Raw genomic sequence first — 20,000 nt, 5'->3', positions numbered from 1 at the left:
AGCCAGGACTCTGCATGAGCACGGGGTGTATTGTGTGTGTGTGTGTGTGTGTGGGGGGGGGGGGGGGGGGGGGCGAACACAGAACCGACCGAGAGGAGACGTTCTAGAGGAGACGTTCACCGACTTACTGCATTAGAATGGAGGACTGCACATTTTTAATGGATGGCATTGATTCTATTGGCAGATTCTACTGGAGTTTCTATGGAGAACACATTCATTTGTTGTGTATGAGAAACAGCTCGTGAGGGAGATTGAGTGTGTATGTGCGTGTATATTGTAAGTATATTCACATGTGTGTATGCGCATATGTATATGTTTGTGTGTGTGTGTGTGTGTGTGTGTGTGTGCATGTGAGCGTGTGTGAGCTTGCATGTGTGTGTATATACACGTGTGTGTGTGTACATGTGTGTGTAAGCTTATGTGTGAGGATGTGAGCGTGTGCGTGAGCTTGCATGTGTGTGTGTATATATACACGTGTGTGTGTGTGTGTGTGTGTACATGTGTGTGTAAGTGTGTGTGTGAGGGTGTGTGTGTGTGTGTGTGTCTCACCTCGTCCGTCTGCGAGGCAGCGGTTGTAGCCCACCGGACTGAAGTACTCAAATATAAAAACGGCCACCGCCGACACGATCAGCAGCATGACAAACATCATCACCCACACATCCGCACTGAAGGGCTCTGAAGGAGGGACAGAGAGGAGGACAGGGAGGGCGAGAGAGAGAGAGAGAGAGAGAGAAAGGGAGGAGGGGGGAGAGGCAGGGAGGGAGAAGTAGAGACAAAGAGAAGGGGGAGAGAGGGAAATGGAGAAAGGTAGAAAGAGATAAAGAGAGAGAGAGAGAGAGAGAGGTGGGAGAGAGAGAGAAAGAGAGAGGTAGAAAGAGAGGGAGGGAGACAGAGAGAAAAAGAGAGTTAGAGAGAGAGGGGGAGGAAAACAAAAAGAGAGGGAGAGGAGAGGTAAAGGAGTGAAAAATAAAGTATGACTACTTATAGGTATCTCATGCTTTTCAAAATAAGGAAACAATCAATCACTTTTGGAAGTTGAGTTAATAATCTCTTTCTGGTGTTTTAAGGGGAAGTTTTATAAACATTATGTGTGCTGCAGGTGCATGTTTTATATTTGTGTTGTACTCTTAAGCACTTTTTCTTTATTTTTCTTTTCTTTTCTTTTGATTATATTTATGTAAAGCACGTTGAATTGCCTCTGTGTATGAAATGTGCTATATAAATAAACTTGCATTGCCTTGCCATTGCATAAGACTCACCTATTAATACCAAGAGAGGATTTGAAATGGGTTAAAATATACAAATACCCAGACACTGACACCCACTAAACCAAACAATATCCACCACCACGCACACACACAAAAACACACACCTACACAAATGCACGTCTACTCACCGAGTCAAACACACACACACACACACACACACACACACACACAAATGCACATGTCTACTCACGAGACACACACACACACACACACACACACACACACACACACACACACACACAAATGCACATGAAACACACACATGGACACTAACCGAGGAAGGCGGAGGGCGAGACAGTGCCGTTGCTCCTCGAGACCATGACGCTGATGCCCGTCTCGATGAAGGGCACAGAGAAGTCAATGACCTCCGACCTCTCCTCGTTTATGGTGAGTGAGCCCACTGCCATGTGAGCATTCTTATCTACCACCTGAGAACATGAGAGAGAGAGAGAGAGAGGAAGAGAGAGGGAGAGAGGGAGAGAGAGGGGGAGAGAGGGAGAGAGAGAGAGAAGGAGAGGGAGAGAGAGGGGGAGAGAGGGAGAGAGAGAGAGAGAGAGAGAGAGAGAGGGAGAGATAAAGACAACGAAGGAAGAAGATTTAGACCGCCTTTTTATCGTTGTTTTTTCTCCCTTCTGCCATATTTTGGACCTGTCTTTCCTCACACTCTATTGCTGTCACACTATGCGATGATACAGTCGTAACAATAAAGCTTCTTTTAAGCTAAACTGAGCTAAACTGAGGAGGGCAGAGAGACAGAAAGAAGCAGAGTGAAGAGACGGAGAGAAAGGAGAGAGATGAGGGTCATGGGAAGATTAGGGTCTGCTTTCCTCGGTTAGTGTGTGTGTGTGTGTGTGTGTGTGTGTGTGTGGGTTTGTGTTTGTGTGTGTGTGTGTGTGTGTGTGTGTGTGGGTTTGTGTGTGTGTGTGTGTGTGTGTGTGTGTGTGGGGGTTTGTGTGTGTGTGTGTGTGTGTGTGTCATGTGTGTTTGTGTGTGTGTGTGTGTTTCATATGTGTTTGTGTTTGTATGTGTGTGTCTGTGTGAGTAGACATGTGCATTTGTGTAGGTGTGTGTGTGTTTGTGTGTGTGTGTACTTTTTTTTATATAGAACATCACATACCCCATAGTCTATTAAAGAGGCTGTGTTAGTCTCAATGCTCCTCCTACGGGCACAGATGGGCCAATGAGAATGAAGGATGAAATGGAAGGAACGCAAGATGGAGGAACAAATGAAGAGGATGAAATGGAGAATAAAGCTGAGCGATGGACAGAGTAACAAATACACATGAAGAGAAAGAAAAAAAATGAAGAGAAGAAACAGGAACAGCCATTTAGAAACACAAAAAAAGTGAACCATAGATAGGATGAGATATAACAGAGAGAGGACATGTGACTGATAGAGTGATAGAGATAGAGTGGAAATATAATAGAGCATAAAAGATATAAAGACTGGGAGGCTATTATTCACACTGTCTTACTTTACCAACTACTACATGTAGAAAAGCACAGCCTCTGCAATAGCGTATGCAAGTCAAGAGTGTTAGTATTTTAACGCTTCCTGGTTCCAAAGAAATAATCCCCATGGAGAAATGAATGGGTTTTCACAAAACCTGTGAAAATAATGTGTGAGTGTAACAACTCCAGTAGAAAACCAATTTGTGAGTTAAAATAAAGTTTATCAGTCAGGTCCTTTTTAGCTACCTGTTGTCTCGTAAAAATATGTTACATAGCAATATGTTGCTACTTATATGCTAAAGCAAAAAAAGGTCAGGCTACATCATGCCGCTTGCCATGGAGTGGTATCCATGGTTACAGAGAACTCTTAACACACCCTGCGGTTTCTTATGAAACGTAACTGTACAGCTCTAGTGCCTCAAACATCTGAGTTATACTATGCAACCGATTGTGGCTGTACAATTTTTAGGTAATCGATGTGGTTACACATTAGCCAAGTGACTTACAGATGTTTGTAGTGTGTTATTTTTTGCTGTTGGCAGACAGATATGTTGGAGATATAATAGGTCTAAAGTCTATACGGAGACAACATACACAGGCATTTTATTGAACAGAATCGAATGCGAGTTATTTAACTACCATGGGCTTTACTGAGTCAATTTTTCAAAACTCAATAAATTCTCTCATTGGGATTTAGAAAAAAAAAAAAAAAACAGAACTTCAAAAATCTGCTACATACAAAATGATGACTGTCACTCTATGGCCACCATCACACAGGCATCATAGTGTGGGGCGCATTAGACGAGGAGAGGTTTAAAATCAGAATCTGTGTGTGTGTGTGTGTGTGTGTGTGTGTGTGTGTGTGTGTGTGTTTGTGTTTGTGTTTGTGTTTGTGTTTGTGTAAGTGTGTGTTTTGGCGCATTAGACGAGAGGAAGTTTCAGTGAGCTATAAAAGCAAGTGAACACGGGTGGGGAGTGGAGATCTCCGTGGGGTTGCTACACTGGGGCGCGACAGATGGAAATAGAAGTTTCTCCTCTTCACTTCCTTCTATCAAACTCTCTGTCCTTTCTTTCTTTCTTTCACCCCTTTTCTTTCCTTCACCCTCTCTGGATTTCTCTGTCAGCACTTCCCCCCCCTCCATCCCTCCTTCTCTCTCCCCCCCCCCCCCGGTTGTTTTTATGCACGACTATTTTCTCGCTATCTGCTCTCTATCTCTCTGTCCATCGTTCTTTCCCCCCCTGTAAGTCTCTTGTTCCCTCCCCCTCTCTTCCTCCACCCCTCCACAGGAAAGAGTGGCCTTAATACTTCAGTCCCATGGCTTTCTCTGAATCCCCTTTCCTTTCACCCCTCTATCTCCATCTTTCCTTTCCCCCTTCTTTACCCCCCATATCCTAAAGGAAGTGGAACCCTAGGACCTCCATTTGTGTGTTTTTCTCCCCTCCGACCCCCCCTCTGTCTCTCCGCCGCTCCCTCTTTTAAATTCTCCCTCTGGGTATCTCTCCATCTCTCTGACATTCTCTCTCCTCTCTCTCTCTTCACCTCTCCATGGCTCTCTTATCCCCATTTCTCCCTCTAGTGCACCCCTCTGCCTCTCCCTTTTTCGTTCATCACTATGTTATCACTCTCTTTTCTCTATCTCTCTTCTGCTCCCCCTCTCTTCTACACTCTCCTCCTCTCTTCTACCCTCTCCTCCTCTCTACCTCTCTTCTACCCTCTCCCCCTCTCCTCCTCTCTTCTACCCTCTCCCCCTCTCTTCTCCCCCTCTCCACCTCTCTTCTACACTCTCCCCCTCTTTTCTGCTCTCCCCCCCCCCTCTCTACAGAGGATGGTGAGGGGTCACATTACGCATTACATCTACTTTTTATAAATTGGTTAATGATGTTATGACATTTTTTATTTTTATTTTTTAAGTGTAATGTGGAGAATTGGTTACATTTCCAAAACGTAAAAAAGTTAAAAATACTCTGTCATGCTTTCAGTACAAAATTATATCCTGAAAGTCTATTCCTTATTTCCAAATTTGCTCTTTGCTGTATCTCTATTCCTCAGTAAAATCTTTGATAACCAAGTAATATCATCCAGTCATGATGATCACAGACATTTCACCTTCATTCAGGAAGAACTTTGCCCTTGGATCAAGTACGAAGACTAAAATATAAAGTCATTATGTAGAAGGTTCCGGTGATATTTGGAGCCCCCCCAATCCCTTCCCTAGTGCTGTTTTAGAGGAGGTGTTTGCATTGACAGCCAGTATGTCATTTGGCATTTTGCTTCTTACCAAACCCCTCCCGTTCACATGAATGAGGTCTCTGTGGATGGTTTAATGTAAGGAAGGGAAGATCTTGTGTTCTGTAAAGCCCAAAGGTTATTGAACGTATTGACTGAACACAGTGTAATCTGATATAGTTTGAGGGTAAGACAGCAGACTGAACACAGTGTTATCTGATATAGTGTGAGAGTAAGATGACTGAACACAGTGTTATCTGATATAGTGTGAGGGTAAGATGACTGAACACAGTGTTATCTGATATAGTGTGAGGGTAAGATGACTGAACACAGTGTTATCTGATATAGTGTGAGGGTAAGATGACTGAACACAGTGTTATCTGATATAGTGTGAGGGTAAGATGACTGAACACAGTGTTATCTGATATAGTGTGAGGGTAAGATGACTGAACACAGTGTAATCTGATATAGTGTGAGGGAAAGATGACTGAACACAGTGTAATCTGATATAGTTTGAGGGTAAGACTGAACAGCAGACACGTGTATATAACCCTTTGCATCAATGTACAATAGCATTCGCGAAATGTTCAAAAGAATGAGAAATTGCTGTTAAGATGTGTACATCCTATTTTCCACTATATCCCCACCTCCCTTATCTCTGTCTCTCCTCTCTTCCCTCCTCTCTCTCCTTTCTTCCCTTGTCTCTCTATCTCTTCGTTCTCTCTTCCCTCCTCTCTCTCTCCTTGTGTCTCTCCCCCCCCCTCTCTATCTGTCTCCCCTTACTCATCTTACTCCCCCCCCCCCGCTTTTTTCATTTGTACCCTTCCTCATCCATCTTCTCTGCCGAACCAGGTAAATGGTCATTTCAGCCATAAATACCCAGTCCTTGGGTGACACACGAAACTGGGGCAAAATACACAGCTCCATAATGAGTGTAACCGTATGCCACGTCGTACGTCTCCTCGCCACCACCAACCCCCCACCCACCCCACCACCCCCTACTCCCTCGTTTCATTTCCACCTCCATCTGCCCCCCTGCGCCTCCTCTTCGCCTCCCTCGCTCTCATTCACTCCACCTCTCAGGGCTAGCGGGCATCTCTCTCTCTATTCTCCCAGAAAGAGCTCCCAGGGTTTGGGTCTAGATGTATAAAACATGCGCACCAACGGCGAACGCACCCACCGCGACGTGCCGCGCACTCTTCAAAGGAAATTCAGGATGTCGACAGGTGAAGCGGTATAAATTTCCCAATCCAGTCCTTTTATGATCATGTGAATCTGGAGTCAGCGGATCTCCTATGGCTGATTGGAAGTTCGAAGAGCTCGAAGTAATAACTAGCGACAAGGTCTGATTATCTGACGTGATTGTGGGAAAATTATGATTAACTGAAAAGCTGCCTTGAGTTCAAATCAATTTCAGTTCCAAGTCCAAGTCCATTTAGTTGAATTTCTTTTTAGTATTTTCAATTAACATAACAGGGGTTTTGGAGAACCCAATGCTTGAACCTTTTATAGCAAGCACCCAGGTGACACTACTGACAGTAACGACAGTGTAAGGAATGAATTCAGTGTAACATTATTAGGCATAACACGCACTGGTGTTACACTGTACACTTGTGTTTGTGTTAAAGTTTAGCCATATATATGTGTGTGTGTGTGTGTGTGTGTGTGTGTGTGTGTGTATGTACGGATTTGGGGTTGGCAATATGAATTTTTAAGGGCCAATGCCGATATTGATATCTAATGGCTTAGGATGGCCGATGACCATATATCTATCAATTCCTAGCGCATGGCAATCATTATTAGAGATATTGCACTTACCTAGCACCATAACACAACGCATACAGTATGTTGGTACGCATGCTATCGTACAGTTTTGAATAATTAGCCAAATATGTGCTCGCACTTTAGATATCAGACTGTGTGTGTGTGCATGTATGTGTGTGTGTATGTGAGTGTGTGTGGACAGCATTGCCAATGCCTACACCTACCACATTTGAGAAGTTGCATTTGTGTTGTCTTACAATGTCTGAGAAAAACAACAAAAACTAAAACAAGTTTACATATATGTGCTGCAGCCTTCAGTAACGCATGTTAAGTTCTCTCATACTGAACTACTGAAGTGTGGTGTATATATATTTCCCCCCGATATAGTATAAAATACATATATACTATCCTCCATCATCCTCTACATGTATATCCCGAGGCCCTGACAAAGAGACAGAGAGCACAGCTCAAATGAGCTGATCGTAAAGTAAGACAGTCATTTGCCTAACGAGCAAAAGAGAGAGAAAGAGAGAGAGAGAGAGAGAGGGAGGGAGGGAGAGAGTGAGACAGCGAGAGAAAGAAAGACAGACAGAGAGAGAGGATAGGGAGAGAGAGAGAGAGAGAGAGAGGGAGAGACAGAGAGAGAGAGGGAGAGAGAGAGAGAGAGAGAGAGAGGGAGAGACAGAGAGAGAGAGGGAGAGAGAGAGAGAGAGAGAGAGAGAGGGAGAGACAGAGAGAGAGAGGGAGAGAGAGAGAGAGAGAGAGAGAGAGAGAGAGGAGGAGGAGGATTTAGTCATGCGCAATGTGTGCGGCGCCCGTTTAGCATGGCGAGTCGTTAAGGATTTGCCTGTGATGGATCCTAATTTGACTGGTCAAGATCTCGTCTCCCCCGGACGCCTCTCATCACACACCAGCTGGACCAGTGGCACCCTCAGGGACGGCTCATCTTCTCCTTCTCTCCGTCACTCTCTGTCCCTCTTTCTCTCCGTCAGTCTTTCTGTCCCTCTTTCTCCCCGTCACTCTGTCTGTTTCTGTCCTTCTTTCTCTGGTTCTGTCTCTCTTCCTCTGGTTCTGTCTGTCTTCATCTGGTTCTCTCCTGTTACTCTCACACTCACATGTGTAAACACAGATACTAAAACTCTCAGTTTCTATCCTGTCTCTCTGTCTAATATTCTTTCTTTTTGTCGTTCAGTCTGTTCATCTTTCACTGAGCCACTTTGTTACTCTCAACTTCATAAACACATACACTGAAACACACTACCCCCCCCCCCTCTCTCTCTCTCTCTCCTTAACTCTCTATTCATCTTCACCTCTTTCAGTCCATCCGTCTTTCTTTCACATTGTTCATTACTCTCACACTGATATGCATAAATACAAACACACCACCCCCCCCCCCCCCCCCCCCCCCCCCTATGTATCTCTCTATTTTCTGTTTTTGTTATTCTCTCTGCCGGTCTTTCTTTGATTCTCTTCATTATTTTCACACTAATAAGAATAAACACAAACACTCAAACTCCCTTTCCCCCTCGCTCTCCTTTACTCTCTCTTCATTTCCATCTTTCTCTATTTCTCATCATTACTCTCATACTCATGTGCAATAAACACATAGACTCAAACTCTATCTCTCTCTGCCCCCCCCCCTTCCACACTTCCCCCCCTCTCTCTCTCCCTCTCCTACTCCTTATTCATCTTTCTATCCTGTCTGTCCATCTTCCTCTAATTAGCATCATCACTCTAACACTGATATGTGAAAACACAGACAGTCACACACCCCCCCACCATCTCAATTCAATTCAATGAAATCTAAGAAAGCTTCACCAGCGTGAACGTTGCAGCAACACTGTTACCATAGCCACATACACACAACCCATTAAAAAAGGAATAATTATGTTAAACAGAATTGAAATGTTATCAGAAAATAAGACCATTTTAATACTAATCGCAAACAGAAATTGAGCTGGTGTTGTGTTATGGGTGCCTTCAGTGGCTGTCTCTCATGTTCTGGCTCAAGCTGCTACACATGTTGCTGCCAGAGTGGCCCAATCCCTGTTCTCTCCCAGAACGTGTGGTCATCTAGAACGCGTGGTCATTTAGAAACGTGTTGTCATTTTTCTTCATTCGTATAGTTTCGAAATTCAGAGAGGATTGAGTAGAATTTAGTCAATGAAGATTCTTTAATTTCTAATTGTATTTGGTAAAGAAGTGCAGCTCTGTCTCTACAGCACCCCCATCCCCCCCCCCCCCCCCCCCATCCCCCCAGACTGCAGTGCACGCCCAGCCCCTCCTCTCTGGGCAGCTAGGTCTACCTGTGTCTGCCTGTTTGATGGTGCGAGTGTGCTCGCTGAGTCTATACACTGTCAAAGTTTTCCTGAGGTCTACGTCTTTTTTTTTTTTCAGGGTCCATGTTTGGCAAAATGTTGCCAATAAATGCACACAGTGAGGGGGGCACTATTTTTATGATCCAGCTTTACCAGTTGTGGCTCTTTAAAGTAACAGTATGTAGCAATTGTACTTCAGGGTTAGGGTTAGGATTAGCAATTTTACCTTAAAATAACAGCTTAAAAAAAATTGGGGCGCTAAAATGACGTTTAATATGGAGAATGGCCTCTGTGCCAGTGCCATACCAGGGTCCGTAGGCATATTACTGCGCTATGTAGGTTTCTAGAAGCCGCCCGGGTACTACTCTCTGCCGGACTAGTAAGTAACTTATTTGCCGTCTTGCTTTGTCTTGTGTTGCACTTGCTTGATGTTTGACTGTGTTAGGAAAGTTGTTGACTCACTAGCTTGTCATAGTGTGAAAGTAATCAAATTTCAACAGGTTTCGCTAGGTTTAGCATCTCGTTAGCGATTAGCAATTCCTCCGTTGTGCTGCTTTAAGAGCTGTGTTCATCCAGGGAGGTATTGCAAAGGTACAGTATCTAGTAACGGAGGGTTCTTGGCACTCTGTGGAGGAAGCAGCGGGCCTTACTGGAATTTATTCGGTCCGCATTATCCAAACACTGACTATGGAAATCCAAAATGTCCGAAACACTGCCACCTGTCCCTGATGGACTTTACAGAAGACCTGCACTTTTCACCCTGAGATTTGGGTGGCCAAACTAAGATGGCTGAGCGGTTGTGACGGAGAAACAAAATGGAAGGATCTGGAATAAATGAGCCAGTGTCACTCTTAAAAGTGTCTTTGTTTACACGGTTGTCCACAAGATTTTTAGTTATTATAAAATAATCAGTGACTTGGACTCTCTCAATAAAATGTGGGGGATTGAAGAATGTATTTGCAAGGTAAATGAAGAAATGGGCGTCTTACAACTTAATAGCGGAGTACATCAATTTGATTGATACTGAGCAATAACTGTTTATCTTTTGTTTTTTATTTCTTTTCTGGTTGGGTGTTTTTTTTTCCTTTTTCAATTTGCTTGAATTTCTAGATTTGGCCTTTGGTGGGTTTTTCTTTTTCCTGGTAGTAATAAAATAAGCAAAAATAAATAAATAAAAAAGTCAAAGTCTCTCTCTGTCATATCTCACTGTTACATACTGCACTGATATACTGATGATACACAAGATGACAACATGGCCAGGAGGACCAGGATGTTCCTTTGATTAGTGCAGTAGAAACTAGGGGTGGAAATCTCTTGGCACCTCACGATTCGATTCGATTCCGATTCCGATTCAGTGGTCAACGATTCGATTCTAAACCGATTATCGATTCTAAACCGATTATCGATTATCAATGCTAAACCGATAAAACGATTATCGATGCATGTCGATTTTTAAAACATTTGAGTTTGCTACTCAGAGTCTCAAATCACTTGGCTTCGTGTTGGTTCGTGTCATTGTTAACATTCGTCGTGACTGCAATTATTTGTTTTGGTTTGCATTCCTTTCGGACAGTTGGTTGATTGATGTCATTGCCGAGATTGTTTGTCATGCGTTGTTTATTGTTTTGTTTTTTTCACTGTTTACCTCTCCCACCAAGCCGTTCCAGGTGCCATTGATCTTCTTGCCGTGCTTGCCGTTGGTCACCAGGTACAGGTCGTAGGTGAACTTCACGCCCTTGGCGATCTTCTTGAGGATGTCAATGCAGAAGCCCTTACAGCAGCGTTTGATGTAGATCCCCGAGGCAATCGTCGTGTTGCTAAGGGGACAGGATTGGAAGAGGGGAGGGGGAGGGAGAGGGAGAGAGAGAAGGAGGGATGAGGGGGAGGCGAGGTGGAGGAGAGAAAAAGGGGGTGGGATTAGAGTTTTGGCAGGAGCCGGGTGAGGAACAGGTGGGAACGACTCCACAGATGGAGAAAGGGATAGAGTGAGAACGGGGGCGATAAAAAGATTAAAGATGAAACAGCGCAAAAAAAAACAGAGAGAGATAGTGAGAGACAAAGAGAGAGAGAGAGAGAAACTCTAACAGAAACGATGATTCAGATGAGGAGATACACTACGTAACCAAAGGGATTTCTGCTTCCATTTTGTCAGAGGTACGTTTTTTCAACAGGCAGTTATCGATAGTGAGCATTCCACTAACGAAGCAGTTCGAGCAGTTCACTAACATTTAGACCGTGAAAACTGAATACGGCCCCTCTTGATGTAAATATCCGTTCACTAACATTTAGACCGTGAACACTGAATATAGCCCTTCTTGATGTAAATATCTAAATAACGATAACGAAGGACTGATACATTTTATCACTGGGAATTCTTTATTATTAATGTTTCTTCAAGGCTGTGGCATCTACATTAGAAGCTGTCACACAGTGAACTAGTCAGGGGACTCTTAAAGATACTACATGTAGTGTTTGCTGTCCTAAACAAAAAAAAATAAGTTTCTAGACTCAAATAATAATGCAATTCCGAGACCATAAATACACAAATGTTTTCAAATAGTTCTGTTCACTCTGATTGTCTTTTTAGGCAATTTATTGCATTTCTTTACATTTTCGTGACCTAAACAAATAAACAAAACAAAAACACACAAAACCTCAAACGATAGAGAATAAAGACATTGTTGAAATACAATAATTTCACTGTTTTTGTCGGAGTTACATTATATATATATATATTTATATATATATATATATATATATATATATATATATAATTTTTTTGGACAACAAAAAACTACATATTGCAGCTTAAAAGAGTCATCTCAAAACATAAAGGCCCTCCTCTGCGATGACAAGATGAAAGGAGAAGATTCCAACAGACTGTTTGTTTGTTCACTTGTCACAGGATGCCATCTGATGGCAGCTGAAGTTTTCAAAGAAATTACACATGTTCATTTTGAGACCTCTTGTTTTTGGGATGCCGTGAACGTCGTCGCTTTGCTTTGTCAAATTAGCAAGAAGCACACAGCAGACACACATGACCCCCCATGAACCCTGTCCACTCTACTTCCTGTTTAGTATCACTGCGGATGATTACCCCCAACAGTTGAGCATCATCATCATTATCATCATCATCACTATCACCGTCATCACCACCATAATTTATCGCCCACTGTGTTGTAATACTGATTGAAGTTTAGATGATTAAACCCATAACACAATGAGCAGCGAAGCAGCCAAATCCATTACATTGGCAGCTGCTTTCTCCTTGAATATTCTTATGGGTCACACTTTATTTGGATGGTCCCCTATAGACTATCTACAGATGCTTAGATTATAAACTCACTTTATTTAGATGGTCCCCTATAGACTATTTACAGATGCTTAGATTATAAACACACTTTATTTAGATGGTCCCCTATAGACTATTTACAGATGCTTAGATTATAAACACAATTTATTTGGATGGTCCTCTATAGACTATTTACAGATGCTTAGATTATAAACTCACTTTATTTAGATGGTCCCCTATAGACTATTTACAGATGCTTAGATTATAAACACACTTTATTTGGATGGTCCTCTATAGACTATTTACAGATGCTCAGATTATAAACTCACTTTATTTAGATGGTCCCCTATAGACTATTTACAGATGCTCAGATTATAAACTCACTTTATTTAGATGGTCCCCTATAGACTATCTACAGATGCTCAGATTATAAACTCACTTTATTTGGATGGTCCCCTATAGACTATCTACAGATGCTCAGATTATAAACAAACTGTATGTTGAAACTCTGTTAACTGCGATTTATGGGTAAGGTTGGGGGTTAGGGGCTGGGTTTGGTTAAGGTGATGTTCAGTGAACAATTAGTAAGACTGAACGTGAATTTCAACAAACAGAAACCCCCTCCCCTTTGTGGTGGTATGATCCACTATAGTGCCCCAGCCCAATGTGGATTATTAGGTGGATATTGGCATCAGACTTCCAGTAATTAGGCTACTTTCGAAAGGATATCTTTGTTCAAATAAAGGAAAGTTGACAGGACGTTTCAGTACTTCTACCACTCAATAGAATATAACGAGTTTAAAAATCGTACCCAGAGTACATTTCATTCACTGCATTTTTTTGTCATCTAGCTAGCTAGTTAATGAGATTCATCATGGCCCAAGGTCTTTTCTGCCTTTTCTCCTGGCTTCGGAAGTTACTCTTTGTAACATAGTCAACATTACAGTCAGTCGGCTGTGTCTCCCGATGCTAAAAAGGTGTGCATTCAAATAATGTTATGGTAAAACAAATTCTTGTATGGGGGACACGCTGTCTGGACAACATTTGAATGTGTTCTCCCATTAATACATTAGGCCTATATCACTGGCAGCAGATGCTTTTGTCCCCCTCAGAAATGTGCTTTCAGACTTCCGCTCGTGACTATGCCTGGTGTTAATGCAATAACACTACATGACTGATATAATAGCAGAGGCCACAGGTGAGTTCTGAAAACATTTATATCAAAAAGAAAATGGCGTTATACAGTTTAATAATATGAAACCTAATGGAAGGGTGCCATTAACATTTTGTAACTCGGTTCTCATCTTGTTTTGTGTTCTCTGTTCTCATTTAGTCTAGACTCGTTCGTGAGACCCTCAGCACTACCCTCATAAGAGAACCCCTTTAAAAAGGCAACACTTTGACCCCCGCTAATAATTGCGCCTTTACAGAATCCCCCCCCCCCCCCCCCCCCCCCCCCCCCCTCTCTTAAAGTTTTTTTTATTTTTGCTCCATGCGTTATTGCAGGTTTTTTTGCTGTTGAAGAACCTTTTCATGTCACAAAGAGCCATTTCTGTACCATTAAAATAGCACAGGCCTTATAGCACGGGCCTCGCTCTCCACAGAGCTCTTGGCTATTGAAAGAAAGACCTTTCTTCTGAAATGATATGGCTGTTACATACAGTATGGAGATAACCTGAGGCGCCCACAGCGCTGTGATATAAGAAAAGGGGGGGGGATGAAAGCTTTACTGCTCGACTAGCGGGCGCGAGCCGCTGACAATTACTATGCTGCTGCATGTGAGCATTTACATCGCCATCAAAGACACCGATAGGGGAGATGACACACTAGATGCCCACCAGCCAGCCAGCGGGCATGGGCATGGGCAGGAGAGTGGGCAGGCAGGAGCCGGGCATCTCAGCTTAACTTGAGCTGCTCACAGCAAGGCACAGTGTTTTTCATAGTAGAGTTTTTATTTACACTTGATATACTCAGTATAATACTTTATAGACTCACTAGAGTTTTTATAAATACTTTATATACTCACTACAGTTTTTATAAATACTTTATAGACTCACAACAGTGAATAGCTAGTGAGACATGGGCACACGTGGCACAAGCAAGTATGTGTGTCTGTGTGTGTGGTTGGTGTATCTGTGTGTGTGTCTGTGTGTAGTGTAGCGGGTGTGGTGTGTCTGTGTGTGTGTCTGTGTGTAGTGTAACGGGTGTGGTGTGTCTGTGTGTGTGTCTGTGTGTAGTGTAGCGAGTGTGGTGTGTGTGCGTAGCATCTCACTTGAACTGGAGCTTGCTGCAGGGCACAACGTCCTACAAGCAGGTGGCGTGTGTGTGTGTGGTGTGTGTGTGTGTGTGTGTGTGTGTGTGTGTGTGTGTGTGTGTGTGTGGGCGTAGCAGGGGTGTGTGTGTGGGCGTAGCAGGGGTGTGTGTGGGCATAGCGTCTCACTTGTACTTGAGCTGCTTGCGGCAGGGCACGGTGTTGCGCATGCAGGTGCCGCTGAGCGGGTCGACGTCCTCCACGATGACGAAGGGCGCCTCCTCCAGCGTGACGATGCTCAGGTGGTCGTCTTCACGTTCCTCCGTGCCCGAGTAGAGCTCGAAGCGCGGCCACACGTGGTACTTCATGGTCAGGGAGCCGTTCTCCCACTTACCCACCTGAGAAGGGGGCGCAAAGGGAAGAGAGAGAGGGGGGGGTAAAGAAGGATGTGCGAGAGAGAGAGCGAGAGAGATTGGGAACGAGGGATCAAAGGGAAGGGGAGGGGAAGAGAGGGAGGGAAGGAGAGGAAAGTAAGAGAGGAGAGAGAGGTATGAAGGATGCAGAGTAAGGAAGGATGGGGAGTAAGGAAGGATGCAGAGTAAGGAAGGATGCAGAGTAAGGAAGGATGGGGAGTAAGGAAGGATGCAGAGTAAGGAAGGATGCAGAGTAAGGAAGGATGGGGAGTAAGGAAGGATGGGGAGTAAGGAAGGATGCAGAGTAAGGAAGGATGGGGAGTAAGGAAGGATGCAGAGTAAGGAAGGATGCAGAGTAAGGAAGGATGGGGAGTAAGGAAGGATGCAGAGTAAGGAAGGATGGGGAGATGGATGGGGAGATGGATGGGGAGATGGATGGGGAGATGGATGTTGTTTTGCCAAAAAAGGAAGAGTGAGCAAATGGGGGGAAGAAAGGAGGAAGAGAGGAACAAGAGAGAGATGCCAGCGAAGAAGAAAAGAGGAAATGAGGAGAGGAGGATTAGAGATGGAGGAAGAGAAGGAGGGAAAAAGAGAGGTGAAGACGGAGTGATGCAAAGCGTGACAGTGACGGAGAGACGTAGGGGAGGAAAGAGGGGATCAGGGGAGAGACGGTCGGGGGAAGAGAGAGATGTTGTGGGAGAGGGAGGGATTAAATTGGCAACAGTGCTGGAATTAATCAAATTACTGCCTAATCTGCATGAGGCTGCTGCTCACAGATACATTACTGGTCAAATATACTCACCTGAGGGAGAGAGGAGAGACAGAGAAAGAAAGAAAGAAAGAAAGAAAAAGAAAGAAAGAAACTAAACAAAACTAAGAGTGCCAACCGCTATACCACTGTTCTACCACTATAAGCACACTGTCTTTAAAAGTCCTCTGTAGTAGATGAACATACCATACAGTATGATAGTCAAAGCTCATACTCTCTCTCTCTCTCTCACACACACACACACACACACACACACACACATACACACACACTCACACACACTCACACACACACTCACACACACACTCACACACACACACACACACACACACATGCACACACACACACATACACACACACAAACACACACACACACTCACATACACACACACTCACATACACACACTCTCACATACACACACACACACACACACACACACACACACACACACACATCCATCAGTCTGACCTTGTCCCACTGCCTCTCCTTGTCCAGCAGGATGATGACCAGCTTCGGGTGCATCTGGTAGCCGTCCTCACTGAACGACAGGTTCCTTCCCTCGAAAGTCACATTCATCAGATACCTAGGGGGAGAGGGAGAGAAAGAGAGGGAAATAGAGAGAAAGAGAGGGAGAGAAATAGAGAAAGAGAGGGAAAGAGAGGGAGAGAAAGAGAGGGAAAGAGAGAGAAAGGGCGGGAAAGAGAGAGACAGAGAGAGAAAGAGAGAGAAAGAGAAAGAAATAGAGAAGAAGAGAGAGAAATAGAGAGAAATAGAGAGAAAGAGAGGGAAATAGAGAGAAAGAGAGAGAAAGCGCGAGGGAAGGGGAGAAATAGATGAGCGAACCAAACGAATAGAAAAACAAGACAACATCAGCGTTATTCAGATGCCTCCATCTACAGCCTTTTGCAGCAGTGGCATTCATGCGTACACATTTAGTGAACTAATGGTTTCACATCAGGTGAGTGCGTCAGTGTGTGGCATCTAAGCCCTTACCTGCTTATTGAGTGCATTATTATTTCAAAAGGGAAAACGAATGAAGAGAGCACAGGACACACAGATACTAAGAGAAGGGGTTTGTTTTGAAAGCACTTTCGAGTCAAATGTACCGGCTGTTTCAACAGCATTTGTGCTCCCTGTGAGCTAAACCATTGGTGTCTTGTGCTCTCGGTGACGCAGGTGACATGTTCCACCAGAGGTCCATAAACACCACATCACTTTGCCCCAAAATACAAATAACATACAAACGTGTATTTCAAACAGCATGGCACAAACGTGGCTTGCTAGCGGTTAATTCTACGCAAGAGTGAAAATGAGCCAAAACCATCACGACTTATCTCAGGTTCAGCAGTTTAGTTACCGAAAGGCCGTCAACCTGTGTGAGGAGAGAGCTGATTGGTAATCCGGCATCTGTGACTACAAGCCTCAAGTCGGACCAAATACAAGGCCTGTGCCAAAGACTATGTATTGTAATAAGACTATTTACATTTACATTTAGTCATTTAGCAGACGCTTTTATCCAAAGCGACATACAAAGGAGAGAACAATCAAGCTACAACAATAGAGACCTATTAATTGCTCTACGTGTGTTGTGCTACTTTAATTGTAATTGTATCATTACTCATATCATATCTAATTGTATCATCACAAATATAATTCATTTTGTAGATCAAAATCATTTTTGCTGAATTCCTGAGTCTTCCTGATAAAACTGGAGGGGGGCTATGCACCACTACCATTCACTATGGAGGTGAGCTGTGCCTATGCATTCATTATTAAAGGGGAGGTGTTCTGGTGAGGCTGATATTGCATACAAATCCATATCATTATTAAAGGGAAAGGGGTTCTTGTTAGGGTGATATTGCATACAAATCCATATCATTGTTCTCAGTAATGGGAGGTGTGTGGGAGTATGGATTTTGGCTGGACCCACCTCAGTGTTACCGTAACAACAGAAGTTTTTAGAACACTCAATCATTTTATTGGATTTGCTTTCAAGGCAAAACAAACACGAATGAAAATATTCAATATTCAGAATCATGAACATCAAGAATTTGGGGAAATGATTTGTGATGCCCCTCCTTTATTTCCTCTCTCTCCTTCGCCCTCAAGGTTCTTTCAACAACCAGTGAGTGTGTGTGTGTGTGTGTGTGTGTGTGTGTGTGTGTGTGCATGAGCATGTGTGGTATCCATGTCTGAAGCACAGATGGTCTTTAATGAGATACATCAGGACCCCTGCTCCAACAAATACACAAATACACACACACACACACACACACACACACACCACACAAACACCACACACACACACACACACACACACACACACACACACACACACACACCACAAAAACACACACACACCACACACACACACAGACACACACACACACACACACACACACACACACACACCACACACACACAGACACACACACACACACACACACACCACACACACACAGACAGACACACACACACACACACACACAGACACACACACACCACACACACACACACACACACACACACACACACACACACACACACACACACACACACACACACACAGAGCAGAGGATCCCAGAGGATCAAAAGGACTCAGCCTCCAGCCCTCTCACTCAGTCTCCGCCTCTTCGGTCACAGAGAAATGTGTACATTTGCCATTTAATATACATATGCATAGATTTGGTGTGCAATGTTATATGCAGATCTACACATTTGGTGCACTATCATCAATACATATGTATACATTTGGCATGCTATGTTTTACAACAAAGACGGTTCTCATCCGCCAGATCCATCTGTTCCAGATCAGAATCAGAACAGTTCTAGAATCAGCTGGTATCTAGGATGCAAGTTCTAGAGTCAGTTGGTATCTAGGATGCAGTTCTAGAATCAGCTGGTATCTAGGATGCAAGATCTAGAGTCAGTTGGTATCTAGGATGCAAGTTCTAGAGTCAGTTGGTATCTAGGATGCAGTTCTAGAATCAGCTGGTATCTAGGATGCAGTTCTAGAGTCAGTTGGTATCTAGGATGCAGTTCTAGAATCAGCTGGTATCTAGGATGCAGTTCTAGAGTCAGTTGGTATCCAGGATGCAGTTCTAGAGTCAGTTGGTATCTAGGATGCAGACTCACATTAGCGTAACACAGCGCAAGAAATACTGGGAGGCTCGCTTGCAAAATGGCAGCTCTTTGTGTTTTAAAAATATCTTTAGGTTTTGAACGATGATTGGTGAGATTTAGCATTAGCTTTCACATCAGCTTTAGTGAGGTGAGGTGAGGCGAGAGTGTCAAGGCGGGCCATGTGGAGTGAACTTAGGGGCTTTGGCCCCAGTGTGTGTGCCCCAATACAGGAAGTGTTTGCGTGTGTGTGCATGCACATCTGTATGTGTGTGTGTGTGTGTGTGTGTGTGTGTCTATATACATGCAAGTCTTTGAGTATGAGTGTCTGTGAGTAATTGTTTGTGTGTCAGTGTTCATGTGTGTATGTGTGTGTGTGTGTGTTCGTGTGTGTGTGTGTGTGTGTGTGTGTGTGTGTGTGTGTGTGTGTGTGTTGTGTGTGTGTGTTCGTGTGCGTGTGTGTGTGTGTGTGTGTTCGTGTGCGTGTGTGTGTGTGTGTGTGTGTGTGTGTGTGTGTGTGTGTGTCTGTGTGTGTGTCTGTGTGAAGAAGTCGGCATTAGTGGCAGTTCAGCTCGGATCATCGCCCGCCCGCGCTCTCCCGCTCACTTTCCGTGGGCTGCCTGCCGTCGTCATGGAGACCCCCTCGCTGCTGCTGCTGCTACCGCCTCCCAGGCCCACTCCACGCGGCAGAAAAGACATATATATATATATATCTACTCTCTACTAGGAGAAAGAGAGGGGGAGATAGAGAGCTGGAGAGAGGGAGAGAGAGAGAGTGAGAGAAAGAGTGATGGATAGAGAGAGAGAGTGAGACAGAGAGAGAGGAAGAGAAAGGTGTGTGTGCAAGAGAGAGGTGGGAAGATGGAGAATGAGGAGAGTGGATGAGAAAGAGAGAATGAGAGAGTGGATAAGAAAGAGAGAATGAGAAAGAGAGAAAGAGATAGGGAAGGGAGAGATGGAGAAAGGGAGAGAATGAGAGAGGGAAGGGGATCTTGTAGAGTCTGTTGTCTGTTCCACGAGATGTCATGTGCCCTTATGGGAACTCACAGTAAGAGAGAGGGAGGGAGAGAGAGAGAGAGAGAGGAAGGGGGAGGGAGAGAGAGAGAGAGAGAGAGAGAGAGAGAG

At 44.0% G+C, this 20,000-nt stretch overlaps 1 protein-coding gene across 1 annotated transcript in view; it reads right to left on the bottom strand.

Annotated features, from left to right (window-relative positions):
- Nucleotides 1-20,000, bottom strand: part of grin2bb (glutamate receptor, ionotropic, N-methyl D-aspartate 2B, genome duplicate b) — a 109,328-nt gene that overhangs the window by 31,053 nt on the left and 58,275 nt on the right. Inside the window, exons 5-9 of the mRNA XM_042703451.1 lie at nt 16,224-16,338; nt 14,762-14,970; nt 10,675-10,846; nt 1,543-1,696; nt 550-675 (exon numbers count right to left, since the gene is read on the bottom strand). Coding sequence (XP_042559385.1) covers nt 550-675; nt 1,543-1,696; nt 10,675-10,846; nt 14,762-14,970; nt 16,224-16,338 — 776 coding nt within the window. The remainder of the gene's footprint in view (nt 1-549; nt 676-1,542; nt 1,697-10,674; nt 10,847-14,761; nt 14,971-16,223; nt 16,339-20,000) is intronic.

This window comes from Clupea harengus, chromosome 24 (genome assembly GCF_900700415.2).
Source record: "Clupea harengus chromosome 24, Ch_v2.0.2, whole genome shotgun sequence".
Classification (NCBI taxonomy): Eukaryota; Metazoa; Chordata; class Actinopteri; order Clupeiformes; family Clupeidae; genus Clupea; species Clupea harengus.
The sequence above is the reverse complement of the archived record's forward strand: the minus strand, read 5'-3'. Positions and strand labels throughout refer to the sequence as shown.